Genomic DNA, 25,378 nt, shown 5'->3' with positions numbered 1-25,378 from the left:
GATCAGATTGCGATATCAGTTCCCCTCCGTTAACACTGCTTGTTAAACACCGAGGAGCACCAAAGAAAAATCAAACAAGTTCTCCAGTGTCTGCCTGGCACCCTGTGTGCCAGTACTGGTGTGCCTTCTGTGAAAGGCACTGGGCCCTAGTTGGCTTTACTAGACCTCCTTCTACTACAATAATCATTACTATATTACTATATACAAAAAGACAACGAGCATCTCACAGTTACAAGTGGAAAGGCCTGACAGACAAAAACACAGGGACAGTGTACAGGCCAAGATATAAAACTCAAAATGAATCAAAACAGGAACGGTGAATGTACCAGGGAGTGCTGGCACCTTCCAATAGAAAATAGCACCGATGTGACATGTGGTAGTAAACAGAACAGAATTTATGGCAGGCTCTGTATATAACACTCCCCCGAGGGGCTGGTGTCATTCGCATGAGACATTTTTAGTTAACTCATTGTCACCTTCTTTTATAGGACCACCATCCTGTGAAAAGGTGACTGCAAGGTGACTAAAAGCATCCGCTCCGCCGTCCCCCGGGCGCCTCCGCGCGGCGCGGTGGCTGCCGTTGGGATTACGGTTGCCGTGAAGAATTTGGGGCGCAAGGTCAGCCAGCCCCGCCGGAGATTCCCCTTTCCGCGGATCTTTCTGGAACCGCGCGCGGACTCGCCCCCCGGTCGCCGTGTGATCTCTGGCCCCACGAGCTAATGCAATTATACACCCCCCGAGGAGTGTGCAGGACGCTGCCGCGTGTCACAATGCAGGCCTGTCATGCTGCGTTGCGCCCAGGGGATGATGGTCCTGGGCCACGCCCCCTGAGGATCCGCCTCTGGGATACCAACCACTGGGGAGAGGCGCAGAGACCGAAATAAATCCGCAAATTAACAGAGCATTTGATTCCTTTCCAATGAACCAATAAAACGGCGTTCTAGTCAAACACCCCCGCGGTCGTTCATTTCGCCCTGTGAAACACTGCGATAACCCGAGCTTCCCACACTGCTCCTTTAAAGTCCAGACACAGGAAACCGGAGCGGTTTATAATAATGCAAACTTAACGGTTCAAATTTAGTCACCTCTGACTTTTGCCCGCGTATGTAAAAGCCAGGATTGGTTATAGATCTCTTCCTAGATCTCAAGCTGAGAGATGTTTTCAAGATTGTTAAGGCAACCCACAGGCAAGACACTGAAAACTATCATGAGCTTCACGGAACACAAAAGAGCTGACATCCGGCCCGGTGGATTTTTTAACGGTCTGCTTCCCCTTGTTTTTAAGTCTTTTTGAAAAAGACGTACACACCTCAGGAACGCCAGCAATCACCCATGATGCTAAATTTAAACCCTCAAGTGTACAACAGCGGCAAGAAAAAAAAAACATAAACAGGCAACAAAACGTTGTTTTTACATTACTTCAAAATCGGAGCCGAATCCTGTGTTTAGAATACCACGGATGAGATTACAGAGGTGGAACAGATTGTGGTAAACACCAGATTTTTGCGATTAAGGCGCACAGTCATAACATTCGGAGGTGTGGAAAGAGAGATCGCTCTCATCTTTCCCAAACTGACTGCAAACACACCTGTTCAGACTTTGCCTTGCATCCTAAAAGAGGGGCCCACAGTACACTTCTCACAGGATCCCATCACGGAAGGTCACACAGAAGGTGAACCAAACATAGTCCATGTAGTACACAATGTGCACTGTGCTTCCACAACACTGAGCCCCCTGAGAATATGAAATAAGTGAATGTCGCTCTTATAAGCCTGTATTCAATAAACATCTATCCTCAGCTTTGGCTTTCAAATAAATGCAAGTGTTACACTCGCTGCATTTAATTGTAAGGGGTGTGTTTAGCTATAAGGGAACACAGGCAATTTCCTGGGGCCCTGCTGGTTTTTTTTTTTTTTTTTGGGGGGGGGGCTGCTGGGCAAAGGTGATGTTTAACATAATTCACATTATACCCATATAATCGATCAAAAAGCAGGTCTCTATCTCCTCCTGTGGTGAGGAAAATGTATAAAACACTGATTTTCTGACCTGAACAAAACAGATGATGTAATAATACTCCTCCGCTTTTGACCATGAGATGTTTTTATGTTTATATAAACCGGATTTCATTTTGCCATGAGAAATTTAATGCCAGAGTACTGCATTTTGCCAATGAAAAATAGTATAAAAGAGGAGCCAAAATGGCTGACTTGGGCACCACACCACGAGTGCATGTCATTAAATGCTCTTAACTGTAGGCTGGCCCTCACATAAACGCAAAAGCAACCAGAAAAATGAAACTTGATATGTCCTTCTCTGTAGCTGTGGTCCTTGTTGCTGTGATACGGTATTTTACCGCGTGTGACAGAGGAGCCCGTGCGGTGCTAAACCCGAGCCGGGCGCACGGAGCGCGCTCAAACGGCACGTCCGCTCCGGCGCGCGGCAGCCCAAACATTAAATAAGCGGCGACCTTGAGGACGCACCGATAAAAGGCTTCATTAACCCGCCGGATTAACCTCCCCCTCCTCTCCCGAGCGCCGTGAAAAGGGCGGCGCGCGCTAAGTGGGACCGGCGGGGTCCATAAACCCGCCGCGGCGCTGGGGCTAAGAGGCGCTCCATCACAGGTGCGCCGCGGGGTGCGCCCGTTTCCCCGCGCGGCCGGGGGCAGTGAGCGATGGGCGCATGAAGGCACTCACCCTGCAAACCGAAACGACTGGCGGTCCGGGTGTGACACACGTCAATTAATTAGAGACCCACTGCAAGACTGGGTATTCACAGAATGCGCCCTCAGAGATTATGATTCAGATTTAGGGGTGGTAAAATATTTATGATAAAATATGTATGATTGCGTGAGGTACTTGGTGTAATGGTGTTTGTGATTAAACTAATGCAGTCATTTATAATATGACCACATCTGATGTTTGCCAGGTCACATAGCTAAAACCTGCACATGCAAGCAGACACACACACACACACGCTATTATCATACTGATACATGCAGTATTGGCACTAACAGTAATTTTCCATAACAGTACTTATCAACTGCAGTGCAAAATCATTTGCATGTATATAATAAAAATGTGACCATGATACTGAACATATTCCTTATGAAGACCCATAACGTACAACATGAATAAATCCCGAACCGTAACCCGTGGTTACGAGGTCTGGACCCGGGCCTCGGCCCCAGACGTCCCCGCGGAACCCAGGTGGCGTTCCTGCGGCACGCGCTCCCCCGTCAGGAATCTGCTGACTCTGGGAACGCCGGGACGGAACGGCGGAATTCTGGGAATTAAAACACGCAGGAGGCCAAACGAGGAGAGAGCTGAGAGGGGAGCGGGCGTCGCCGTCGCCGTCGCCAGGTCCTTAATCCCGGAGATTTACGCGCTTCGGGCGGGGGTCGGGTGGCACGGGGCCTCGGAATCCGCCTGGCCGATGCCCCGGGGATTTAACGGCTGCCCCGAGCGGTCCCGTCAGCCCATCTGAGGCCGGTGTAAAAGACGTTTATTTACAGGGAGGCAGAAGGAATGCACAGAAATGAGACGGGGTCTAGACGCTCCTTATATAGCTCGCCGCTTCATTAGCTGGGCTTCGTAAGGCAAATTCACCAGACCCCAACATTTTTGGTGACTTTCCAACTCAAAATGAATCCCATATTTCATAAATCACCAGGAAATATTGTGTACAACATGATTTGCTATACGATCGCAAAACCTTTTTTCCCCCCTTTCTGCTCAGAATAAAAGGCATGTTTGTGCAGGTGCATCGAATGAGAAACATTTCATGATTTATGTTACTATTAGATGTATTTAGCCAGACTGGCTTAAAACCCATGAATACAAAGGGATACACTTTGCGAAGCTACTCATGTACAGCACCATGCGGCACCACCTCAAGATTCAAACTGGCAACCTCCCGGTTATGAGTCCCCGGTATTCCCCATTCAATGTTGTCAGGCGTTGGGTGTTGGGCTCTGTGTCGGAGAGCAACACATGCGAGACCTGCATGAATCCTCTTCTGTTGATCACAGAAATGCCACGCTCCTCCTCAGCCCCATTGTGGTGCGGAATAAACAGTGTTCAAAAACCTCAAGAGAGAGCACTTTGTTCTTATGCTAAAAGAGATCATCCTTCTCAATGGAACTTCAAAAAAGCATCAAGAGCTATTCAGAAATAACTGGAATGAATATTTATTGCACATCCCAACTCATCCAGCAAATGTATTTTTTTAATCAATGGATTATAAATACCAAATCTCCTTCAACTCAACTCTATCTATCTCTCTCTCTCTCTCTTTCCACTTCTTTCTCTCTTGCCACTCCTCTCTCTCTATCAACTCTCTCTCTCTCTCTCTCTCTCTCTATCCACTCGTCCCTCTCTCGGGACGGCTCATAAATATACAATTGAAGGTATTAGGTCTCAGCAGAGCTTAGCCTTATCAAATTATGGAATTAGAGAGCGGTCATCTTATCCCATTAAAGCTATGAAACGCGTGGCCTTCACCCGGACGGGACTGTATCTCCTGCGGCCTCAAACCTATCTCCATCATCAAAAAAGGGATTAAGCTACCCCCACCCCCACAGCCGAGCCCTTCAAAAAAGAACGACGAAAGCACAGAAGCATCACTGAGGCTTCATCCTTGCACAAACAGCACTGACACATGCAACTAAAACTGAGCAAACAGCACTGACACATTGAACTAAAACTGAGCAAACAGCACTGACACACTAAACTAAAACCGAGCAAACAGCACTGACACACTAAACTAAAACTGAGCAAACAGCACTGACACATTAAACTAATACTGTGATCACAAAGCACTAACATATTACAGTTACACTATGAGCACACAGCACTGACACATTAAACTAACACTGTGTGATCACACAGCACTAACATATTAAACTAACACTATGAGCACACAGCACTGACACATATAACATTGAGTATACATCCACATGCACCCAAACACACACACATAAGCATGCACACATAAACACACATCCCACCTACTCTGAATGATTTATACTCTGAAATTAATATTTTAATTTGAACCCCGGTGAGGAATTAAGAAAAAAAAACTATTCCTCCTAAGAAGCAGCAAGCCAAGAATCACAGGCAAGGCCAGAGGTGGCAGCTCTACCCCATCCTGAGTAACTCTCCTTCACCCCTCCCATACCGGGGGCTCCGCTCCTGGGGCCAGACAGAGGCCATACCCTGTGCCTCCTCCACCCCGTCACCCCACACTGCCCTGCACCATCTGTTGTGGGGCACAGGTGAGCCTGGCTCAACCCCAAACCAAAGCCCGAGCCAAGCAATTCCCAGGCAGCCATGTCATTCCAGGCCCTTACCAAGGTCAGCTCTGTCACTGCACAGAGCCCACACACTGCAGGACACGTGCACACACACATACACACGCACACACACACCCGTGCGCTGCTTCAAAGCTCAGGCATTTCCATCCATCCGACACAGCTGCCATTCACAACGAGTGGACGGCCCCTCTCCTCGTCCGTCACGCTACTTAGCGACCGAAAGCATCCATATGTTCCCGTAGAAACCCCGCCCCGCGTCCGTCAGCTGCGGTGCTAGCCTCGGGAGGGCAAGGAGTTCGCCGCGTAAAATAGAGCCCTGGCCAAAACAGAGAGCACAATCCAGGGCTGTACGCACCAGTGTTTACCTTTCATTTAAGCACCGGGCCCAGCTTCTGCACAGAAACCAGGAAAGTGTCTTAAAAGCTTTCCCCCACAGCCCTGGGACAAAATATTATTCTTTACGCATAAAAGTATTTACTTTTATTCTCTCCTCACATAGCAAGACACACCCAATCGACTGAAGCACAGAAGATAGAGCATACAATAGTAGCATTCTATGCCTCATATAGAGCACAGTCCCATTCATTTGTAAACTAGTCTGGCTCAGCCAGAGCCACTAGTAGGACCTTGCTACTCCTCCATTAGCAGTGGGATAGAACCGCTCGATTTCCTATTAGCTGCACAGTTTACAAATTATTAGCCATAAATGGATACTTATAGCCTTATAAACGTTGTGAGACTGACATTAACTGGTCCCCTGTCAAGAGGTACCTGCCAAGTTTGGAGTCTCGGTGACTGGGGTAACATTGGAAGTGTAACTCATTTGGGGAGGGTGCTAGCCCCCCCCCCCCCCCCCCCCCCCCCCCCCCCCCCGCTTAGACTCATTGCAAGTGTATCACAGCAGTAAACGTTGCAATTCCAGACTGTCAGCACAATGACCTGTGAGGTGAATGTTAGCTGCTAATAGGCTGGCACCAAGGCCCAGAGCACAGCTGCGTTTGGGCCAGCAGTACCACTGTGTTATGGGATTAGTCTCCAGGTGAGCTGTCAGAAAGCAGCATCGCACCCAGGATCTAAGGCCGGGCTCTGACTCAAAAACAGGGCTCAATCCTACATTTTGATTGGCTGTTTGAAGAAAGACCATTGGAAGAGGTAGAGGTGTGGTACCAACCCAGTAGCTCATCATCTTCACACAGAATTAGAGTTTTCATTAAACGCTCCACAAAAGGCAGAAGAAAACAGAGGTCAACGTCTTTGTGACAGTTTACCCTTTTGTGCTAGTTCAAGTTCGAGTTTGATTCATGAGCTCATTTGCTATTGTCTTTCGTGCTACTTGTATAAAATTAATCTTGCCTATTCAATTTCATAATTCAGTGCTAGGCTCTGATTGTTCAGAAGACATTACTGTACATTCCATATGTGCTATAAAATAATCTTACATTGAATTTTCATTCAAAAATTAAACGGTTTTGTTCCCAAAATGAAGAACTGCATAGATTAGACATATACTTTAAAATTTAGAAATCTTGGGCTTTGCTTTTAACCCCATTTTAAATGATTATTATTAGACATGTGTCTAAATTAAAGAACTTATTGCATATTGCATCTTATATGGGTGTGTGCGTGCGTGTATGCGTGCGTGTGTGAGTGTTTCCCTTTCTCATTATGATGGAGTGCATCGCTTCATTTCAGATGTGTTTCACATCCCTGGAGGAAGGCACTAATCCCCTGTGAGCGAGGACCTCAGAGGCGTCTCTCCATACGCCTGAGAAAAGGGCTTCATCACATCCTGAGCCAGACAAAAGTACATTTGGGGGGTAATCTGTCATTGTCAGGTGTGGAATCGAGCGACCCCAGCGGGGAGAGACTGAGGTGGTCTCCAATCACCACAGCAACCAAACAGCGATAGCCACCCCTGATATGATCTATGAGAACATCTGTCCCACTGCAGGCTGAGAGTGCACTGAATGTGATCTGTTAGATAGGCACCCAAACACACACACACACACACACACACACACACATAGATCAGCAAAACCATAAATGAAATATCACCTGAATACCATAGTGCCCATGTACTGTATATGCTGCTGACAAAAATAATAATAAATACATTAGCACAAAATATGGTCTAACAATTGGGCTATTATTTCACAGTGTTCATATGAGGGTTGAGCGCACACACATGCACACACTGTAAAAGTCATACTTTTTCTATGACATCGTACGGGTTAATAATGTAATTATGTCTTTAGTGCAGCATTGCTGTGGCTGCTGTCATTGGTCCCTGGCAGCCGGGCTGGTTATCAGCTCTCTGAAGGGCAGAGGCGGGACCAGCGCACATTCCACAGCACAGATATGCTGAGGCTCCCTCACCGTCCTCTCTAACGCTAGGGAACAGACCTCTGGGACAAGGTTAAGAAGCCTTTGAGAGCGCAGACAAGCTGACCCTGAATAATACCAAAATCAGCTCCAGGAATTCCAGATATGCAAGGTTATTTCAGTAAGAGTGGGCTACAGAGTGACAATGAATAAAATTCCTTAATGTACAGCGTCCCTGGGTTCATTATTGGGGTGAAAAGCCACACAGTCCCGATTTCCCTGCCACTCTCCTAATAGACCGTCACAGTCACTGACCGCCGGACAGCCACTGTTCTAATCAAACACTTCGGATTTTTACAGCACTTTAGCAATTGCTTTGCCTTCCCACTTGATTTCCAGTGAATCGATAGAAAATAAATAAAATAAAATAAAAAAACCTTTCCTATCAGTTTCAAACAAAACACTGCAATAAGATTGTGTTAGATCTCTATCCCCATCCTTACATTGAAATAAAACTGTTTTATTTGGTGCTGGATTTATATAACTTCAAAATAATAAAAATAATGGAAGCTTCAAGTGAATCATAGTGTAGTGACAAACACATAGTTGTACATGACAAAATACACTGCAGATATTTACAGTAAAAATTCAGTCCTTACTTGTGTGATGTGTGCTTGAATGTTTATTTTTCTAAATATCTGCATAAATCTCGGTTCTGAAAGTGATGAAAACTGAATGCGCTGTCTAACGAATGTCGACTGTTTTGACAAATATCAAACACATTCTGAAAGTTAACTATTCCTCCAACATTTAAGATAAGCTGCTAAGTGAGCCAAAGGCTACTGCAACCACTCTAAGCCTCTCTGGGAGCGTGCAAGTTCATGGTTTGCAAACGGCAGCCCGAGATGTGGATGAGGTCCTGCTCACAGCGTGGGGGGCAGGGCGGGCACCGCGGGGCTGCAGGGTCACTCTGGGTGTGGGAGAGGAAAGGGCTTTTCCATGGGACAAGGGAAGAGAGACGGCAGCACTCTTACATGCCACTTCCCGGCTCTGCCAGCACACCTACCTTTGTGTGCCTTTACACACACTCACAGACACACAGACACACACACAATTACGCACACACACACACACACACAAACATGCAAATACACGCACACACACAGGTACACACATATGCAAACACACACACACACACACACACACACACACACATACGCAGACTCTCACTCTCGGGCCTCACTGTCCACTGAGGGGGAAAATTGGCCGTGGATGGAGGGACCACAGCCCCATTGAAATGTAAACTCAGATATAATGGGGGTGAAGTTTAAAAAATGGCCTCCTTCCCCAGGACAATGCAGCGCTTTATGGTTTGAGAGAGCATCGGATTCACTACGGGCCAGGGTCATGAATCTCTCATCAGGGCAATCTCCACCCTGGACTTTTGTCCCTTTCTATTTTATCTTTTCAAATGGAGAAAGTTCCATGAGAAATTCCCCAGTGGTAAAATTTCTGGTCACAATACAATTCTTTGCCAAATATTTTTCATTGTCTCCCTGCCCAGTAAACTGTACTCACACCAGATACCATACATATGTCCTCATTCCCATTTATTATTTCCTGACCCTCTTACTATATCAAAAGCTACAGAAGAGTCTGATACTAAAAAGTCCACTATATACATGTCTTAATTCATGGTTTCTTAGCTTGCGCAAGAAACCAAATGAACAAAACCAAAACAAACTAAATTATTCACCAATGGATTTTAATCTCAGGCACAAAATTGGTGAACAAGAATCTATAAATCTGGGATTTGCTTTAATTTCTGAGTCAAGAAGTGAACTGCCGTCTCTTGGCATGCTTTTGTCCCAAAATGAATTCCACTTCCTTGTAACAAAAAACCAGCCATGCAGTAAACCCGCTCGAGAGCTGCCACTTGCCTTCGAACGTTACGTCTTTCCTCCTCCAGCTGTTTGAGCAACTCCTCGATGCATTTATTAGAATCCATATACTCCTGCAGAGAAGGAAAAAAAACAAAAAAAACACAGAAGCACTATCATTAGCAGATTTCAATAACATGTATTAATCATACAACTGATTTTCCACTTAGCATCGCACTTTTCCTCTCTGCAGAGGGGCGATGGTTGTGCAGGAAACTCACTCAGGCTTATGAGCCGGGCTTAGAGAGCCTCGCCTTCTCTGCCTGCCTAGATTTACAGTGATGGAAAGCCAGTGGGGCGCACTAAGACCTGAGAGCCTCAATGCTGTGATTTATGCTCAGTCCTGACCAATTGCTTGTCGCAATTAAGGCTAGATTTGCCCAACCAACCTTGTGGCTCAAGGTTGTTTAGCTAATAATTTACAGAGACTTTAAAAAAAAGAAAACAGCACGCTGGAATGATTTTTCTGGTGCGGGACCGCGGACCCCCAACAGAGGCAATCTGAAAATAAGTGCGGACATGAAAACACGAGTGAGAAACAGTTCTTCACTTCTTTATTCATCGTTTGAGCATATTTGCGGCATTTTATTGGTTAAACTTTATTTCCTTAAAACAAGGCTACCAAGTGCACAGAGTGCTTAAGCATGTAGTTAGCGTGCTTCCTACAAGGATGAGATGAATTAAGCGAGATTTCTCTTTCCATTGGAAAGCGGTGTGGAAAGAAGGCCGAAGGCACCCGTAGGTTGCCAAGCAGGGGCCAGCTGTTCCGGGCTGTTCCGCACAGAGAGGGAACACAGTCTCCCTCTCCCACTGCGCTGCTGCAGAAGATGAAACGAATGGACTCGGAGAGCCAGGAAGCCAAACAGATGCTCCGCTTATTCGGGTTGCCCTGTCTGCCTAATGACTCGCTCTGTAACGGTTCGCCCCTGCGACGACACGGGGAAAACAATTAAATATTTCATTCCAGCAGCTGTTACTCTGGCTGCTTCCAGACAACAACGGGAGATGCGTGGGCGGTCTTTTGGGCAGGCGAACGTCCGCTGAAAGCAAACAAACAGACTAATGCAAACAAACGGCAAATGCAAACAAATGGCCGAATGCAAGAAAATAGCTGAATGGAAACAAACAGCCGAATGCAAACAAACGGGCGAATACAAACAAACGGTCGGATGCAAACAACTGACAGGCCCTTTCTTGGTCGATGAAGACTGATGACAGACCGGACTGGCATCATGTTTACCAAGTCGCATTTAGCACATTGTATATGTCAAGTCCATGAATGCCACATGCCAATTTGTTTTGTCCTGCACAGGTATAGTTTAATGTACAGAGAAATGAGCCGCTCATCATATCCCAGTTCCTCATTCCCAGAGGCTATATTATTGTGACTGGATTAATAAAGACCTATGAAATCCATACACCAGCAATTGAGGCTTTTAACACAAATATGTTTTAGCTGATGATGCATCACGGTCTTAAACAAAAACACATTTCTTGCCCTTCTGTGCGAAAGCAGCCAAATCTTGCATCATGGTGTCTGGATTTCATACAACTGCCAAGAATACATTCAGAGAAAACACTTGTGTATTTGAATATTTCATCTCCTGTGGAGCGTCTGTAATGTCGCCAGACGTATATTTATGTATGTGACTTCACGGAGAAAAATGCAAGCTACAACAAATTTTCGGTTAAAGGGGATGGTAATGATGCGTGCTTTGCTTGCTTATCTTCTTCCACCGGATAGAAATCTTGTCCTCCCTGGGATTTCACAGCGTTTAAATCTGCAGGGACGTTTGCACATGCGATACTCGCACGCCGCCTAGTTCGTCGCGCCTCGCGTAATACGATAAACGGAATTTCGGCTCGGCGTCTCATTGGTGAAGCTGTAACAAGGCGCACTTTGAACACTAAAAAGCGAGGAGGCGGCTGAGGAGCCCCCACTAACTGCTGTTAGAGCCAGTAAGCTCCCTCTTTGCAACCGCAGATCAGAGAAATCACTCAAGGGGGGGGGGAACAGAAAAGGCGCATTACAAGAGTGACTCGGAGTGTGCGGCTGACAGGAGACGACAGAGACCTCGCGGGATATTTATAGAGCGCGGAGACGGCGGGGCACGCGAAACGAGCAAGCGCCGGCCCGGCTCCCCGATTCCCGCCGACGTGTCTGCGACCGGGCAGAGCTATTCAAATCACAAGAGCCTCGCAGTACTTCTCCATCTTATTTTCACTGAGAGATACAGCTTTTATCCCAAATGCATATTTGCCACTGTACATCCAACACAGCCAAGGTAATAGGGGACAAAAAGCCATTACAGACAACCTGATACCCTAGAAATAATAATTTGTGCTTAGTATCAAGTATCATCAGGGTTTCTTTTGACTGTTTGTTCTTCTGTCCAAAGAAGAAACATGTGGCAAAAAAAACCTGTAGAAATAAAATAAAAATGTATTTATGCATTTATTGGGTGAAGAGGGCAGGGCTGAGCAGACTTTTTTTCTTGAACAAATGTCATTTCACAAGGTAGTGCCATGTCCTGACAATCCAGACCAATTTTCTCTCTCAAGGAAAGCGGCAGTGGCAGCAAGGAAGACAAAGAGTGACAGGGATGCACCGGCTCAGACCCCCGCCCCCGGGGTCATCCCTTCACACTGCCAGCGGTGACATTTCTGGAGTAAACAAATAAATGAAATGTCAAAACATAAGGGGGTGGTGGAGACGGTCAGGGTTTTCAGAGAATCAAATGAATGAGGTGAGTAAAAACCCTCCATAGAGAAAGGACGAAAAAGGGACTTGGCGGAGTGACACAGATGAAAAGATTAAATCAATAACAGGAAATCAACCACTCGTTAACAAATATACATTTATTGTAATTAGCCTATCTACGGTAGCTTATGTATCAAGTACTGAATACACAGTAGAACCTGCATCCAAACCCAGTTCCTTACCCATTAGTAACAGCTGTGGTGTAGTATACTGCGTAAAGAACTGGACTCATAACCTAAAGGCTGCAGGTTCAATTCCCAGGCAGGACACTGCCCTTTTATCCTTGAGCAAGGTACTAAACCTAAATTGCTTCAGTATACTAAATAGCCATTTGCATACTATGGAAAAATACAAGAGTTGTGCAGTCACTCTGGATAAGTCTGTTAAGTACCGGTAATGTAATGTTTACAGCACACAATCACAGCCCGTTCTGACAGAGGAAAGGCCATGGCACATCAGCGCTTGCCGAACATGCAATATGCATTTTGATTCATGCCTTCTACAGGCAGTGTGAATAACCCCCTCCCCCTTCTTCGCCTCTGGACCATGTCCTACACGAAGACCACACCCCCAGATTTGGGGCGGTGCATTTATCCCGCTGTTGATGCTCAGCCAATTAGCCCATTTAACCGCTGCTCCAAGCCCACCCACCCAGAATCACCCCTTGTGCCACCTGAGCATGGCGATGGGCCCAGGGCACCCGCTGGGGTGCCAGGCAAAGGCATGCCGGGTGACCATTAAGGGTGCGGAAAGGTTGCCAAATCTCAGTGTACAGCACCGAACAGCGATCGATAGCTCAGCCAAGAAAACGAACTCACTGACCTGTTCATGACCATGAAAAGATAGCCTTTCAGGTTCCTCAAACATCTTAGGGTTATTAGAGCTGGACGTTTTGCAGATGCATACAAAATAGTATGTCTAAACAGACAGTACTAGCCCTGACCTAAGGGTTAGAGACAATGTGTTCGGCTGTCATCTCAATACTTGAAAGAAACATTCTTTGTAAAAGAAAGAACAAAAACAAAAAGTTTAGAAGAGGCCTGCAAGCCTGCAGGACATCTTACCCCTGAAAACAATTAGGATTGGATAAAAAAGTAACAGAATTGCATTATAGTTACATATAATTCAATATATAAATTTAGTTGGTTCTATAAAAGAATACTTTTGAGACTGTATCCACATCCTGAGACCTCTAGAATAATAAGGTAAAGGGAAATAATCATTTGTACAGTTTTATGCTTTTGTCTCAACCAACTGTAAGGATTTGTCATCATTCAAACTTGCTCCATTGAACAATGAAATTCCCCTTTGCTTTAGAATAGCACGAGCCAACCCTTAATAGGTATGTTCCTTTGGAACAGTCACACAAAGTGGTGACCGAGTACCAAGGGGGGGTGAAGGGGGGTAGACGTGGCCAGCACCGCACGTTAGGTGACCATTAAGGCGTGAGGAAAGTGGCCAAGACTCCATTTTCCACATGCAAGACCAACTGCAATCAATATGTCAGTCTGCGAGAGAAAGAGAACAACACATTTCCTTTTTTTCCCTTTGACTGTAGGGCACTTTAATGTAAAAGCTGTTCTGAGCCAAGTTTCCATCTCCGCGCGCGAATTCCCCTGATGCAGGTCCGCAAACAAAGAAGAAACTCTCCTTTGTCTGATAGTTCACCCCGGCTCCCTGAAAAATCAAAGCGTCAACACGGGCCTGCAGTAAACCCACGTTTCAGACACCGCACTCCCGCAATCCCGCAGTCTCTGAGCTTCCACTGTGGCGTCTGATTAATACACGCACGATAAGAATCTGCATAATCGCCGCGCTCCGAAGACAATGGAAAGATGAATGAATTTAGCAAACCTTTTGTCTGAACCAATGGGAAAATGTGAATAGTACAGCGCAATAGTTCTGAAATAAACCTGTGAGCGGCATCCTTTATGGTATAAAATGGTATTTCATATGTACGCTGATCATGCGTATGTGTTTATAATTTATATAAAGTTTGAATCAAATCACAATACTAAAGGAACAAGATATGTTTAACTTTATACAGAAACTAGGCAGAAACCAATTATTTAGTAATAATATACATCACATAACTCAGTCGAGAAAATTTTAGTAGGGGATAAGAATTTCTTACAGCACATTATATAGCAGGCAGTAAGAGGAAAGTAGAATTTATGTTATTTTGGTAGGGAGACCAGTTTTATTTAGGAGAGAGATACTGAAATATATCATTTAGTTTACGTTAATAGAGGGTGAGACTTAGAAAATATCACTTGAGAGAGCAAATACACAGAATGCATTCTAAAACAATAGGAAAATATAAATCTACTGGATAGCAAGACTGTTGCTCAGGGACATGAATGTGATTCATTTCAAGCCATCTGACCTCTTCCACCAGTACAGCATCGCAATTAGTTCTGTACAAAAAGGTTAGCCAACTTTCATGATGCACAGTGCACACCGTAGCTCAAATAGTTACATCCTGCTGAGAGAAGAGCTCAGATGCTGTCGTGTGCTTGGTTCCCTTACAACCATACTGTCTTTTTAAAAAATGTATTGCATACGCACAAAGGAATTTGAGAAATGTAGCGTGTCGGTTGTAAAAGGTAATGAGGGGGTCCTCACAGAATAGATTTAGTAGCTAACCCTTGTGTGCTATGCCAAGCATGCCACTAAACATTGCCTTGTGTTTTCACTTTGTTTTCACTCCTCCACAGAGCAGACCTCTAACGTGCTCTCCACTGAGCGTCTGTCTGTCTGTCTGTCTGTCAGGTGGTGAACAGAATGAGTGACAGATTTATGGATGGATTTGGGGAAATCTTTATGAAATGGGTGCCTTTGGGATCAGAAAGCAAAGCTTAGATTTAAGGCTGTTAAGACAACTCCTAAGGGTGGCAGGGGTGCGTATTCATAGTTTTTGGAGTTTTTTTAACGATGTGTATGAAAAACGCACTTTTCCCAAGAGGGTCTCAGTTTCCGTGGTGTCGGGAAAATGACAGATCCAAGGCTTAGACATTACAGAACACATCACCCCCCACAAACAGCATGTGGGCGTGGCCTAATGCGAATGTGAAAAGAGACACAAAGTCGTTTTAACCTTTTGGGAAATACCTTGAATTTTGGTTTCTGCTCTGAATTATTCCTTTGGATCATTAAAACCACTCAGGGGACTGGGGTTTTTTGTAGCAGAGAGTCAGTTTGGGGAGGAGGGGGTGTTAGGAGAGCATCATTGGGAATCCTTAAAATGTATGGTTCTGTGCAGCAGTGTTCATTTTCCACATAGCATGATGTCTGTCACAAGTGTAACTGACAGTAACTGACAGGGCAAGCCCGCTAAATACACTGAAAAACATCTGCTTGAAACCATGTTAAATGCATCACGGTAAGGCACATGCAAATAAACTGCTCACACATTGGACCATTTAACAGACCTGTTTCCATACAGCTACCATTCTGTATCTCAGGACTTACAGTAAGGACAGAAGCAGATACATGGCAGAGCAGGAGTAAGGAGGGGAGGGGCTAAATGGAGACCACTGACCTCCCCCAAAAATTTTACTGAAACATGAACACTGAGTAAGCATGTCTATTCAAATAGATAAGTAGCAAGAATATGAAGGTTAGTGTCAAGTTGTGGGTGCAGGCATGGAGGACAACTGGCTGGAAAGCAGCTCTTGATAAGAGTGTCTTCTAAACGAATGTAACCTAACGTAATGAAAGGGGCCCACTGTGTTCTGGGAGCAAAAGTTACCACAAACCAGGTTATGACTTCCTCACCCAGCCTCCCCCTCCACCCCACGGCTCCAACTACATGGCTTGGATTCAATCAACATTTGTCTTCAACTAAATGCAAGCGCTTGTTTCTTTGTTCATAAACATAATTTGGCAGAATTCAACAAAAACAAAATTAGCTTGGCAAACCGTGAAGTAAAAGCATGTATTTGTAAGGCAATGTTAGAGGCGCATGTTGACTGAATCAAGGCCTGTGTCTGTGGTTGAACTTCACAATGAGCCAGAGGGGGCTGACCTCACTGCTTGTGGAGTTAGTTCAGCATTGCAGGGGAGTTAGGGGGCAGTGAGGACAGCGTTGCGGGGTGGAGCGGAGGGGGTTGTGTCTGTGGGGTTGAGGGGGCGAGCTGTGAGGACAGCATTGTTGGGGAAGGGGGGGGCGAGGACAGTCCTCAGTAACTGAGCTGTACTTTCTCATGGAGGTTCACACATGTCATTGGCCATGGGGATCCCGCCTGGGTCATTTCAGTTCAGTCTTGCTGGAGAGCGGTCAGGCCTCCAGTTCCTGATCTAAGCAGACCTTTTTAATCAGATTTCTCCAGCACAGCACACATCACCTTTAGCTCTGCTTCCTTTTCCTAACTGCAAACAGCCACCCCCTCTGCTTACCCCCTCCACCCCATCTACCTCTCATATCTATATCCAACATCGCCCCGGATGACATTCAAATCACCACACCAAGCTGGACACTTTTTCCTTTCATATCTGAGTTTGTGTGTGTGTGTGTGGGGGGGGGGGGGGGGGGAGCGTTGCTATGACAATTACAAGGGACTAGGCACATGACATGACCCAGGTCTCCATGCCATGCATAAGCCTGCTGTACCGGCTCACTGATTGCCTCCGTTCTCAGGGTAGGCTGCATCTCTACAGCTGCCAGAGATAGACTCCACTAACCCTCACAACAGACAGGCCTGTACTGTCAAGCATGACCTTGTTTAAACCAATCAAAACACCCTGCTATCAACAGAAAAAGGCTTTGATTGGCTCCAGGCAATAGCAAGTTTCTGTGTTCAGTGACATTATTGTAACCTCTTTTTAGACTAGTAAGCCTGTGCTATGGCAGGGTTACTCATCAGCACACAGATACCTGCTAATATCTTCAGATAACCTTGGGCTACATACCGAGCAGGAGGGGGGTATAATTATTTTTTTCATGCTCTTTCTCCACATGCCTGCAATTCATCATTAAACGTTAAATCTGTTGAGACAGAACAGAAAATTGGGACATTTGTACATTTATTTTATTATTAGCACATTTAATTTGTTTGAAGCCTGATGCAAAAGAAAATGGTAGGAAACGGCCATCTGTGACTAGACTGTTTGGGTATGTTAAGTAGCGAGGCTACCACAGTGCGCTTAATTAGTGCACTCTAACTCCCAACCCAAACCCCATTTGCTTTCTAGTCAAGCACACCAAAACTCAATATAAAAAAGTGATTTGCAATGAATGTTAAGAAAACAACAATATCTCTTTATGACAAAAAGCTTTAATCGAAACCCTTACAGTATTTGCGAAAGTGACAGACAGATACTGTGTCCTGCATGAATACTCCCCCCACCAACCAATGGGCTCTCATACAAAGTGTGTACTGTAGGTTACCATCCTCGTCACGCCTACACCCGCCTCTGGTTAATATATGCATGCCTCTCACTCAGCTGTACAAAGATGGGAAACATTAGGCTAGCTCCCGGCTCTCCCCCAGTCCCCCGAGAACACCGGCTGGGAAACGAGAGGAGGAAAAAACAAACAAACAAGCGCGTCTCCGGTGTGTTTTCTTGCCCTCGCGCACCTCGGACGAACGGGGCTCGTTCCTGAATACGCGCCGCCGGCGGCACAAAAGGAGGCCTGTCTGCCGGCCTGATTCGGTTTCTGTCTGGCCCGGTTATCCGCCCTAACCGAGCCTGGCTGTACGATGGCGCGGAGCGCCGCTCGCGTCCGCGATCCTCCGGATGATCCATCAAAACATGGAGCGTCTCACAGCGCGAGCATTCAGCCCCGCGAGAAACAGAGGCGAGGCTGTTGGGGAACGCAGCGATTAATCTGAAGTAAAATAAACGTGCGATGGGTCCGCCGTTTTAATTTGCACGGTTTTCCTCCGACCGTAAGCCCGGACCTCGCGGCTGGGATTCTGACGTACGTGTGTGTGTTTTGTCAAAAAGCATGTGAAGCAGTCCGTTTAAATCCTCAGTGAAAACAGTTAAGGGTGGCGTGTTCAGCCAAAGAAAAGAAACAAAGTAACCAAAACCCTCTCCAACAGGGTTTCCTGCCATTAATCCCCTACCTGTTCGATTCCAAACAAGTAAAACCAGGGTTCGATGAAAAGGCCCAGTTCAGGTATTCTGGTGCAGCATTGGCCAGAGCCAGCAAACATTGTGACTGGCAGGGGACTAATACCAGACCAGGTGTGTTCACCACAATGGGAGGGGCCTTGGAAACAGAAATGCACCAAAAGGACATGATCGTCTGCTCCAGGACAAAGAACAAATGAGCCTCTCTTCAAAATGATGTACATTTTCAAATATTCAACAGCTGTCAGAAATGCACAAGTACGCAAGGACAAGAATACAAGAAGGAAACACAAAATAAAATTTGCAGCCCTGCACACGGCCTAACGCTCCCAAGAGCAAGACCCAAACAAGACCCCCCCCACAACCATCACATACCACCTATGCATTACTCCCATTTTATTCTTAAGATATTGGCTCATTCAGTTCAGAAGAACGATGATCAAGTCCCGGTCTGTACATTGTCCTTGACCTCTGGATTAGCACTACATCAATGACTCCTTGTCCATCTTGGGAAGAGGAAGAGAGAGGGGGAGGGAAGGAGGGATGGAGGGAACGAAAGGAAGTGGAGTCCTTCTGGAGAGCACTGACACTAAACAGATGTTCATTCATTGGAGGGAATCTCAGCTTCTGTTTACTCAGGCTTTGACAGGCAGACGCCACACCTAATGTAGCCATGTGGCGCCCCATTCGAAAATATTAATAACCGCTGCAATAATCTGCTGGACTTCCTCTCGCGCTCCCATAGAAAATAGGCACATTCACCTCATGGATCAAGACTTTCAGTGGGTATTCTGTGCAGCGATTTAAAAGGCACCTGGGGTTGTTTAATCAAAAAAAAAAAAAAAAAAAAAGACAAAATCCCTGGAATTGTATTTTGTTGGATGTAACAATGGTGTATTGATTTGTTTTGGACTGACTACACTCTCCCTGGTGCTTGTTTTCAAATATAAAAATGTATTGCACGCACTGAACAGAAAACATTGAGTCTATTTCTGGTGATGATTATGCACACGTGTTAAAAGAAAACTGTGAGGTATGCGCCCGATATTTTTTCATAAAAAACAGCTCCAGGGAGACTCCTTTAAAACACAACACCATCACTCTGTCCAGGGGTCTATCGCATACTTCTAAGAAAGTTTTTGCTTTTCGTTGGGCTGCAAATCAGGCCGACTCACACACCTGCACCATGTCAGCAGGAGTTTTTTGGTTTTTTTTCCCCGATACGTTGGATTTCACGTGCTTGCGGAATGAATTATGCTGATGGTGTGTAAGTAGGCTGGAGGGGGAGGGGGCGGGGGGGGGGGGGGGGGGGGGCTGGCTTAGGAAGATATTTATGTTCCCACCCAAGACCGAAATTCCCCAGCAGTCGCGCAGAGTTAAAGTGAGGTGTTTTATTACAGGGGCAACAGGCCAGAAGACAGTAAAGCACGGCCGTGTCCGACCAAATTCGAAAATTTCTCGTGTCAAATTACGGTGAAGTGTTGGGAGGAGAATACGGTCGCGGCAATGGGTCGGAGCAGTAAAATACTGCTTTGGCTTTCCGTGGCAATCTCGTGACCCCCAAGGTGCATATTTTCACTTTTTTTCCAAGGGGTGGGGGGATCGGTAAGGAGGGCGGGGGGGGGGGGCGAGTCAGGAGGCTTTCCAACATTTCTGTATGTCTTCAGGCCAGTTACAGGTTTATTACTGTTGTTCAGTGTTTAATCTGTTGGGTGATTTATTGACTCGACTGTCCTTTCGGCCGAGCCATGTGCACAGCAGATGTGGAGGTAGACGCTGCATTCTTCCAGAAAAATGCACAGAGGTTCAAACGGGATCCTCAGTCCGCTTTGGTGCGGACAGTGTCCCGCGGGCTAGGGCTGGGAAGGGCACTGAACCACAGGGGGAGGAGTAATGGAGCGAGAGGACGAGCGTAGGCCCTCCCCCCCAATAGTTTACATGTTCTCACCAATTCGCGATAAGCGCCAATTCCAATTCTTTTCAAGCGGCGCGACAAGGCTAACCAGAACATGTCCCCTCAACAACGGTGAGGGTTTGCTGAAGCTGTTCCTGAAATATGAAATGGGTAGACCGGAGACGTGCAGTTGCTTGTGGCTCATGACCTCTGTGCCGATCTGTCTGCGGTGGTGTTCTTATCCATACAGCAATCGCTTAATGCTTTCCCCGAGCCGGGATGCAGCCGAGGACGCCATTAGTAGAAATCACATTACCGTGACATTTTTAATGTGCCGTGTCATATAAACATGACAAATGGTATCTTTGTATAGAAGGCAGGCATGTGCTAATCTAAGCCTTGTAATTCTGAACACTATGCCTGCAGGCCCTTCAATCGGTACATGTTTAGATAATAAATAATGTATTTGGAATAAAATCAGCATTTCCACAGTGCATCCCTTTCCCTCTGAGCCAAATAGTCGTGTTGCATACAGAAGTAAGGATGCACATTTGATTGTCAGTTATCCTAATGCAAGTCATTATGGAGAGGGCTGGCAGTCCTGCTGAAAACCCCCACCCCGTCATTAAACAAACAAACAAACCTACAAAAATCAGCGACCTACAAAAATGTATTCTGTTGGGGGGAGGGGAAGGGGGAGCTTGTGCACCCAAAACTAAAATAAATGCACTTGTCAAAGGAGCTCAAAGTGAATGAGATTTTGAAGGCAGAGTGAATGAATGAATGAATGAATGAATGAACAGCCTGGTCCCCACACATCAGTGCAGGGGTGAGATGGAGGCTAATCTTTGTGGAGGCCAGAACAGCAAATTCTCACCATTCTCCAAGGACGTGTTCTGGAAAATGTGCAAGTTCTGCATTGCAGTGTACTATTCCAACACTGAAGACTTGAAGGCTGAGGGAAATATGTTCCTGACACAGAACAACCACATATAGCACAGGGTTTGAAATGCATCATCGGGCAATGATGACCAATGGTGAGTCAGGAGTCAGCGGTTCCGTAAATGAATGTCCACGAATCGCAGACCCACAGACGGTGAACGCCAGGAACACAGTCATTCACACCAGCAGGAAGCCTACATCCCGCGTGCCTTTAGCGGCATCCCCAACCCAAACTCTGCATGCACGTACAACCGGGCCGCCTAACCAGTAGTGGCCTAAACTGGGCCTTGCAAAGTGCCAATTTCCTGTGTGCGTGCCTACTGTGCTGACATCACTTTACATAACACTCAGCCAGACAAACCGCTCAGTGTTCCTCAGCACAGCATAGAGCATTATGCAGTGAAGACCAATGGATTCCAGGGCCCAAAAATAACCTTATACCTTCATTAACAAAAAACGCTGAAATATAGGCTAGCCAAGAGCCGTGCCCGGCCAATAATTAATTTTGTTACAGCGTAAAGAGTGTGGTTATTTTCTGTGACGCTGTTTGACGGATAGCACGAGGAACTGAAACAAAGCACATGTTCTGTTCCAAGCACAGGCATTCAGCTGAGGGATGATGGAGTACCGCTGAGAACCTCCTCCTTGATCTCCACAAGGAATCATCTATCAATTTAACCATCACCTGCTATTCTACTTAGGGGGATTTAATTAACACCGACTCCTCCCGTTAATCACAAGCCACAGAGGCCTGGCAGGGGAGGGATTTCATTTCACTCCCATGATGCCCTCTTCCTGAGCACCGAGTGATAACTGCCTGAGCGTTTGAGTTCATTTCAGCATACGCTGAACTGAATGATTGGGCATAGAGAAAGTACTGAGAAAAAATGCAATGCTGGCACAAATTCAAAGTTAAGAACAAGGCATGGTGGTAATTAGTTTGCCCAGCCCGTTTAATTATGCCCTCAGTCTATAGAATCTAAAGTCAGATTTCATTCCAAGGCTTCTTAATAGTAACGGCATCACGTTACTATTGAAGGCAAATTTTTTTTTTAATCCAGGAGAATGCAGACAAGCACGTGTTCTCCTCTGAAGCAGGTAAAGCCAAGCGCTGCTTCTTCTCATACTGCAGTCTACAAGTTCCATTCCCACAGACGCCAGTCAGAGGAATACATGTAATCTGCAGCCTAACAGATGGACAACAAGAGCCCATTGGACCAGTCCCTCTGACTGTGTGAATATGTGCATATGTACATCTGCTTATCATACATTGTGTGAAAATGCTGTATAATCCATAAGAAATCAGGGGGGAAAAGAGAAGAAAAAGCACTGTCAGCAGAAATGACAGGGTTTTAATAACAGACATACAGACAGTCAGACAGACAGGCAGGCAGACAGACAGACAGACAGACAGACAGACAGTCAAACAGGCAGGCATGCAGACAGACAGACAGACAGGCAGACAGACTGCCTAAAAATCTAGCGGCCCTCTGGAAGACATTAGATCACACGGCACCACACTAACACAAACCTTCTTTGAGTAGAATGATATTTTCATTCAACAGACAGGCAACAAAAGCAGTTTTATTGAGCCAGACTGTAAAAACTAAGAGACATACTTTATGTAAAGCCTTTAAACCCATGTTCAACACTCAGTTTCAAAGCCACACCATTCTCAACTAGTGGGCAGGCTTTTAAAGACTCCAGTGCAAGACCTTCTTTCGTAACTTAATTGAGCAGATTCCCTACACTGGACAGAACGAAAGGTCAGACTGATTTAAGATGCATTTGTTAATTGCTTTTGCCTCAAGATAACCTTTGTTTTAATGTGTTTTGTGTTTACTCTGTTTCCCTCAGTCTAATATTACATTTTCTCCAAAGATCTGAAACTATTCAGTGTGAAAAACATGCAATAATAGAGGAGATCAGGAAGGAGGCAAGTCCTTTTTTTACAGCTCTGTAGATTTGAATAATAAATGTAAGAACTACACAAAGCTACTCAGATGACCATGTCTAGTTGTCAACAGGTCAAGAGTTCTGGGCCACTGCTTAAAATAGATTTCTTTTTATCAGAACCACAGACGGAGGTCTATTTTTAGCAATGCAATTTTCCACACCTTCCAGATGTTCTCCGTCTGAAGTACTGGATGCCACCTCTGGTTCCGATTAAGAGCTAGACGGGTGACATCAACACATCCAAATAGAATCGCTTGGTCTTGGGATAAACAGGCTTTGATCTGTCAATGGGGAATCCCTGAATTTACACAGCTATCCATAGAAAATCTGCAACTAATCCAACAAAACTGAAATGGATGACGCACAAAGCTTGGATTTTCTGACTAATAATTAAGTAAATATCACATCAATCTATTATAAGAGCTATAACAGTCCATTATTATAACTGGATTTACAACTTGTGTCCTTGTTCCTTTTAACTTAGTATATATGCTATGTTGTCAATGAACACACTACAATAATTAATTGACAACATACCATATATACCAAGTTAAAACAAACCTTGGACAAAAGTTGCACGTCTAGTAATTATAAAAATAGGCTGTGTTTAAATGAAAAATCATTTAAATCATTTTATGCTGTTGCTGCAGTAACACAGGAAACATGTCATCATATAAACACGTTCTTAATACTAAGGTAAAGGAAGCAAATTACATCTTAAATCACACGTCAGGAGCATGAAAAAATGTATGTTTTCAGACAGCCAATAAACCAAATCAACGGCTGCTAATCCTTTATTTTTCTTTTCACATCTGTTTCCTTTCTGTTCCTTTTTTGTGAAATAGTTTTTTCGCTTTTTCTTTCAGTCACAGGTCTCAGAGGGTGAAATCATGGGAAATCTCAAACCTGGAGGACTGCACTTCCTGTAGCTGGACCTGCTATTTGCTCTGAAAATAGCGATAACACATTACCATTATCATTATTTACTTACCTATCCCTCGTAAGAAAACAATGATAACGTGTTATCGTCATCATTATTTATTTACTTATTAAGTGGAGCCCCTTTATCAGAGGTGGCCCACAGCGATGATGACTGTGCTAACATCCTACATCCTTTCTGGAAAGCGTTCACATGATGTTACCACGGCACGGGGAACTACACGGGATTCATGCCCCAGCGGCGCTGGTTGTTCCCGTGGTGAAAAGGCGTGACTGGCGCTTTCACGCCAGCCTGCCACGGGGGTAACGGTGCATCACGTCACACGTCAGCCGTCAAAAGGTCAATCAGCAAATCGATAGATCTGTTGGCATCTGACATTGCTTTCACCTACGGCACTACTGATAAAAAAGGGTGCAGGATAAATTTTAACTAAATAAATAAATATATTTTTTATTCTTCCATATAAAATTAGCTTTCAAATGTTTATACATTACCAATGCCTACAGTTGGAAATGCGGTAGGTCTGCAGGTATTTCCTCAAAGGTTCAATAGCTGTGCCACACCTGAGAGATAAACCTACAGCCTTTCAGTTACAGACCCAGTTTCTCCACTCCTTAGTGGGTGAAAGATAAATTAATACTCAAATACAATATGAATGTACCTTTAATCTTACGTATCCTCTCTCTCCACCATACTGTTCACACACCTACTCCAGCTCACAGTCACAATCCATTAACTATTAATACACAATTTACAGTGGTGGTGCCTTTGGGCTGTTTGGCCATCCAGTAACATACAGGGTATAAACACCTGGAGCTAATCCCGGTTGTCACTGTAAAAAAGACGAAATGCTTCAGGAAGAAACCAGCGCACAGCTGTGCCGTGGAAGCTACGGGATGAACAGGATGGCCTGGGGGGGAAATTCCTGACGGACGGACCGTGTTGAGTGTCTCCTAAGACAGAGCCTGTTTCACGCTCCGTTTGCTTCACCTACAGTTCAGACAGGTCCGGCTGAAGCCGACCCCCACGCCTCACTCAGAGTGATGTCGTGGCTGTGTTACTGCAAAAGTCCAACGCTCACCAAAAGTACAGATGTGTATACATCTCCGTTTTTATTGTGGGGATTATTTTTCCACTTACTGAATGAATCATAAGTTAGGGTGTACCAGCTACAAAGGTTATATGTATATGTATATATTTTTAAAAATTCCTTTTCTAATAATTAAACATAAAC

The 25,378-nt window shown here is 45.3% G+C and overlaps 1 protein-coding gene across 5 annotated transcripts in view; it reads right to left on the bottom strand.

Annotated features, from left to right (window-relative positions):
- Positions 1-25,378, bottom strand: part of LOC118214273 (nck-associated protein 5-like) — a 195,553-nt gene that overhangs the window by 121,274 nt on the left and 48,901 nt on the right. For all 5 annotated transcript variants that reach the window (XR_004762603.1, XM_035394118.1, XM_035394117.1 and 2 more), the window contains one exon: positions 9,574-9,647. Coding sequence is in view for 4 of the 5 variants with exons in the window: in XM_035394118.1 (XP_035250009.1) it covers positions 9,574-9,647 (74 nt within the window). In the remaining variant the exon portion in view is untranslated. The remainder of the gene's footprint in view (positions 1-9,573; positions 9,648-25,378) is intronic.

The sequence above is a fragment of the Anguilla anguilla genome, chromosome 15 (genome assembly GCF_013347855.1).
Source record: "Anguilla anguilla isolate fAngAng1 chromosome 15, fAngAng1.pri, whole genome shotgun sequence".
NCBI lineage: Eukaryota > Metazoa > Chordata > Actinopteri > Anguilliformes > Anguillidae > Anguilla > Anguilla anguilla.
The sequence above is the reverse complement of the archived record's forward strand: the minus strand, read 5'-3'. Positions and strand labels throughout refer to the sequence as shown.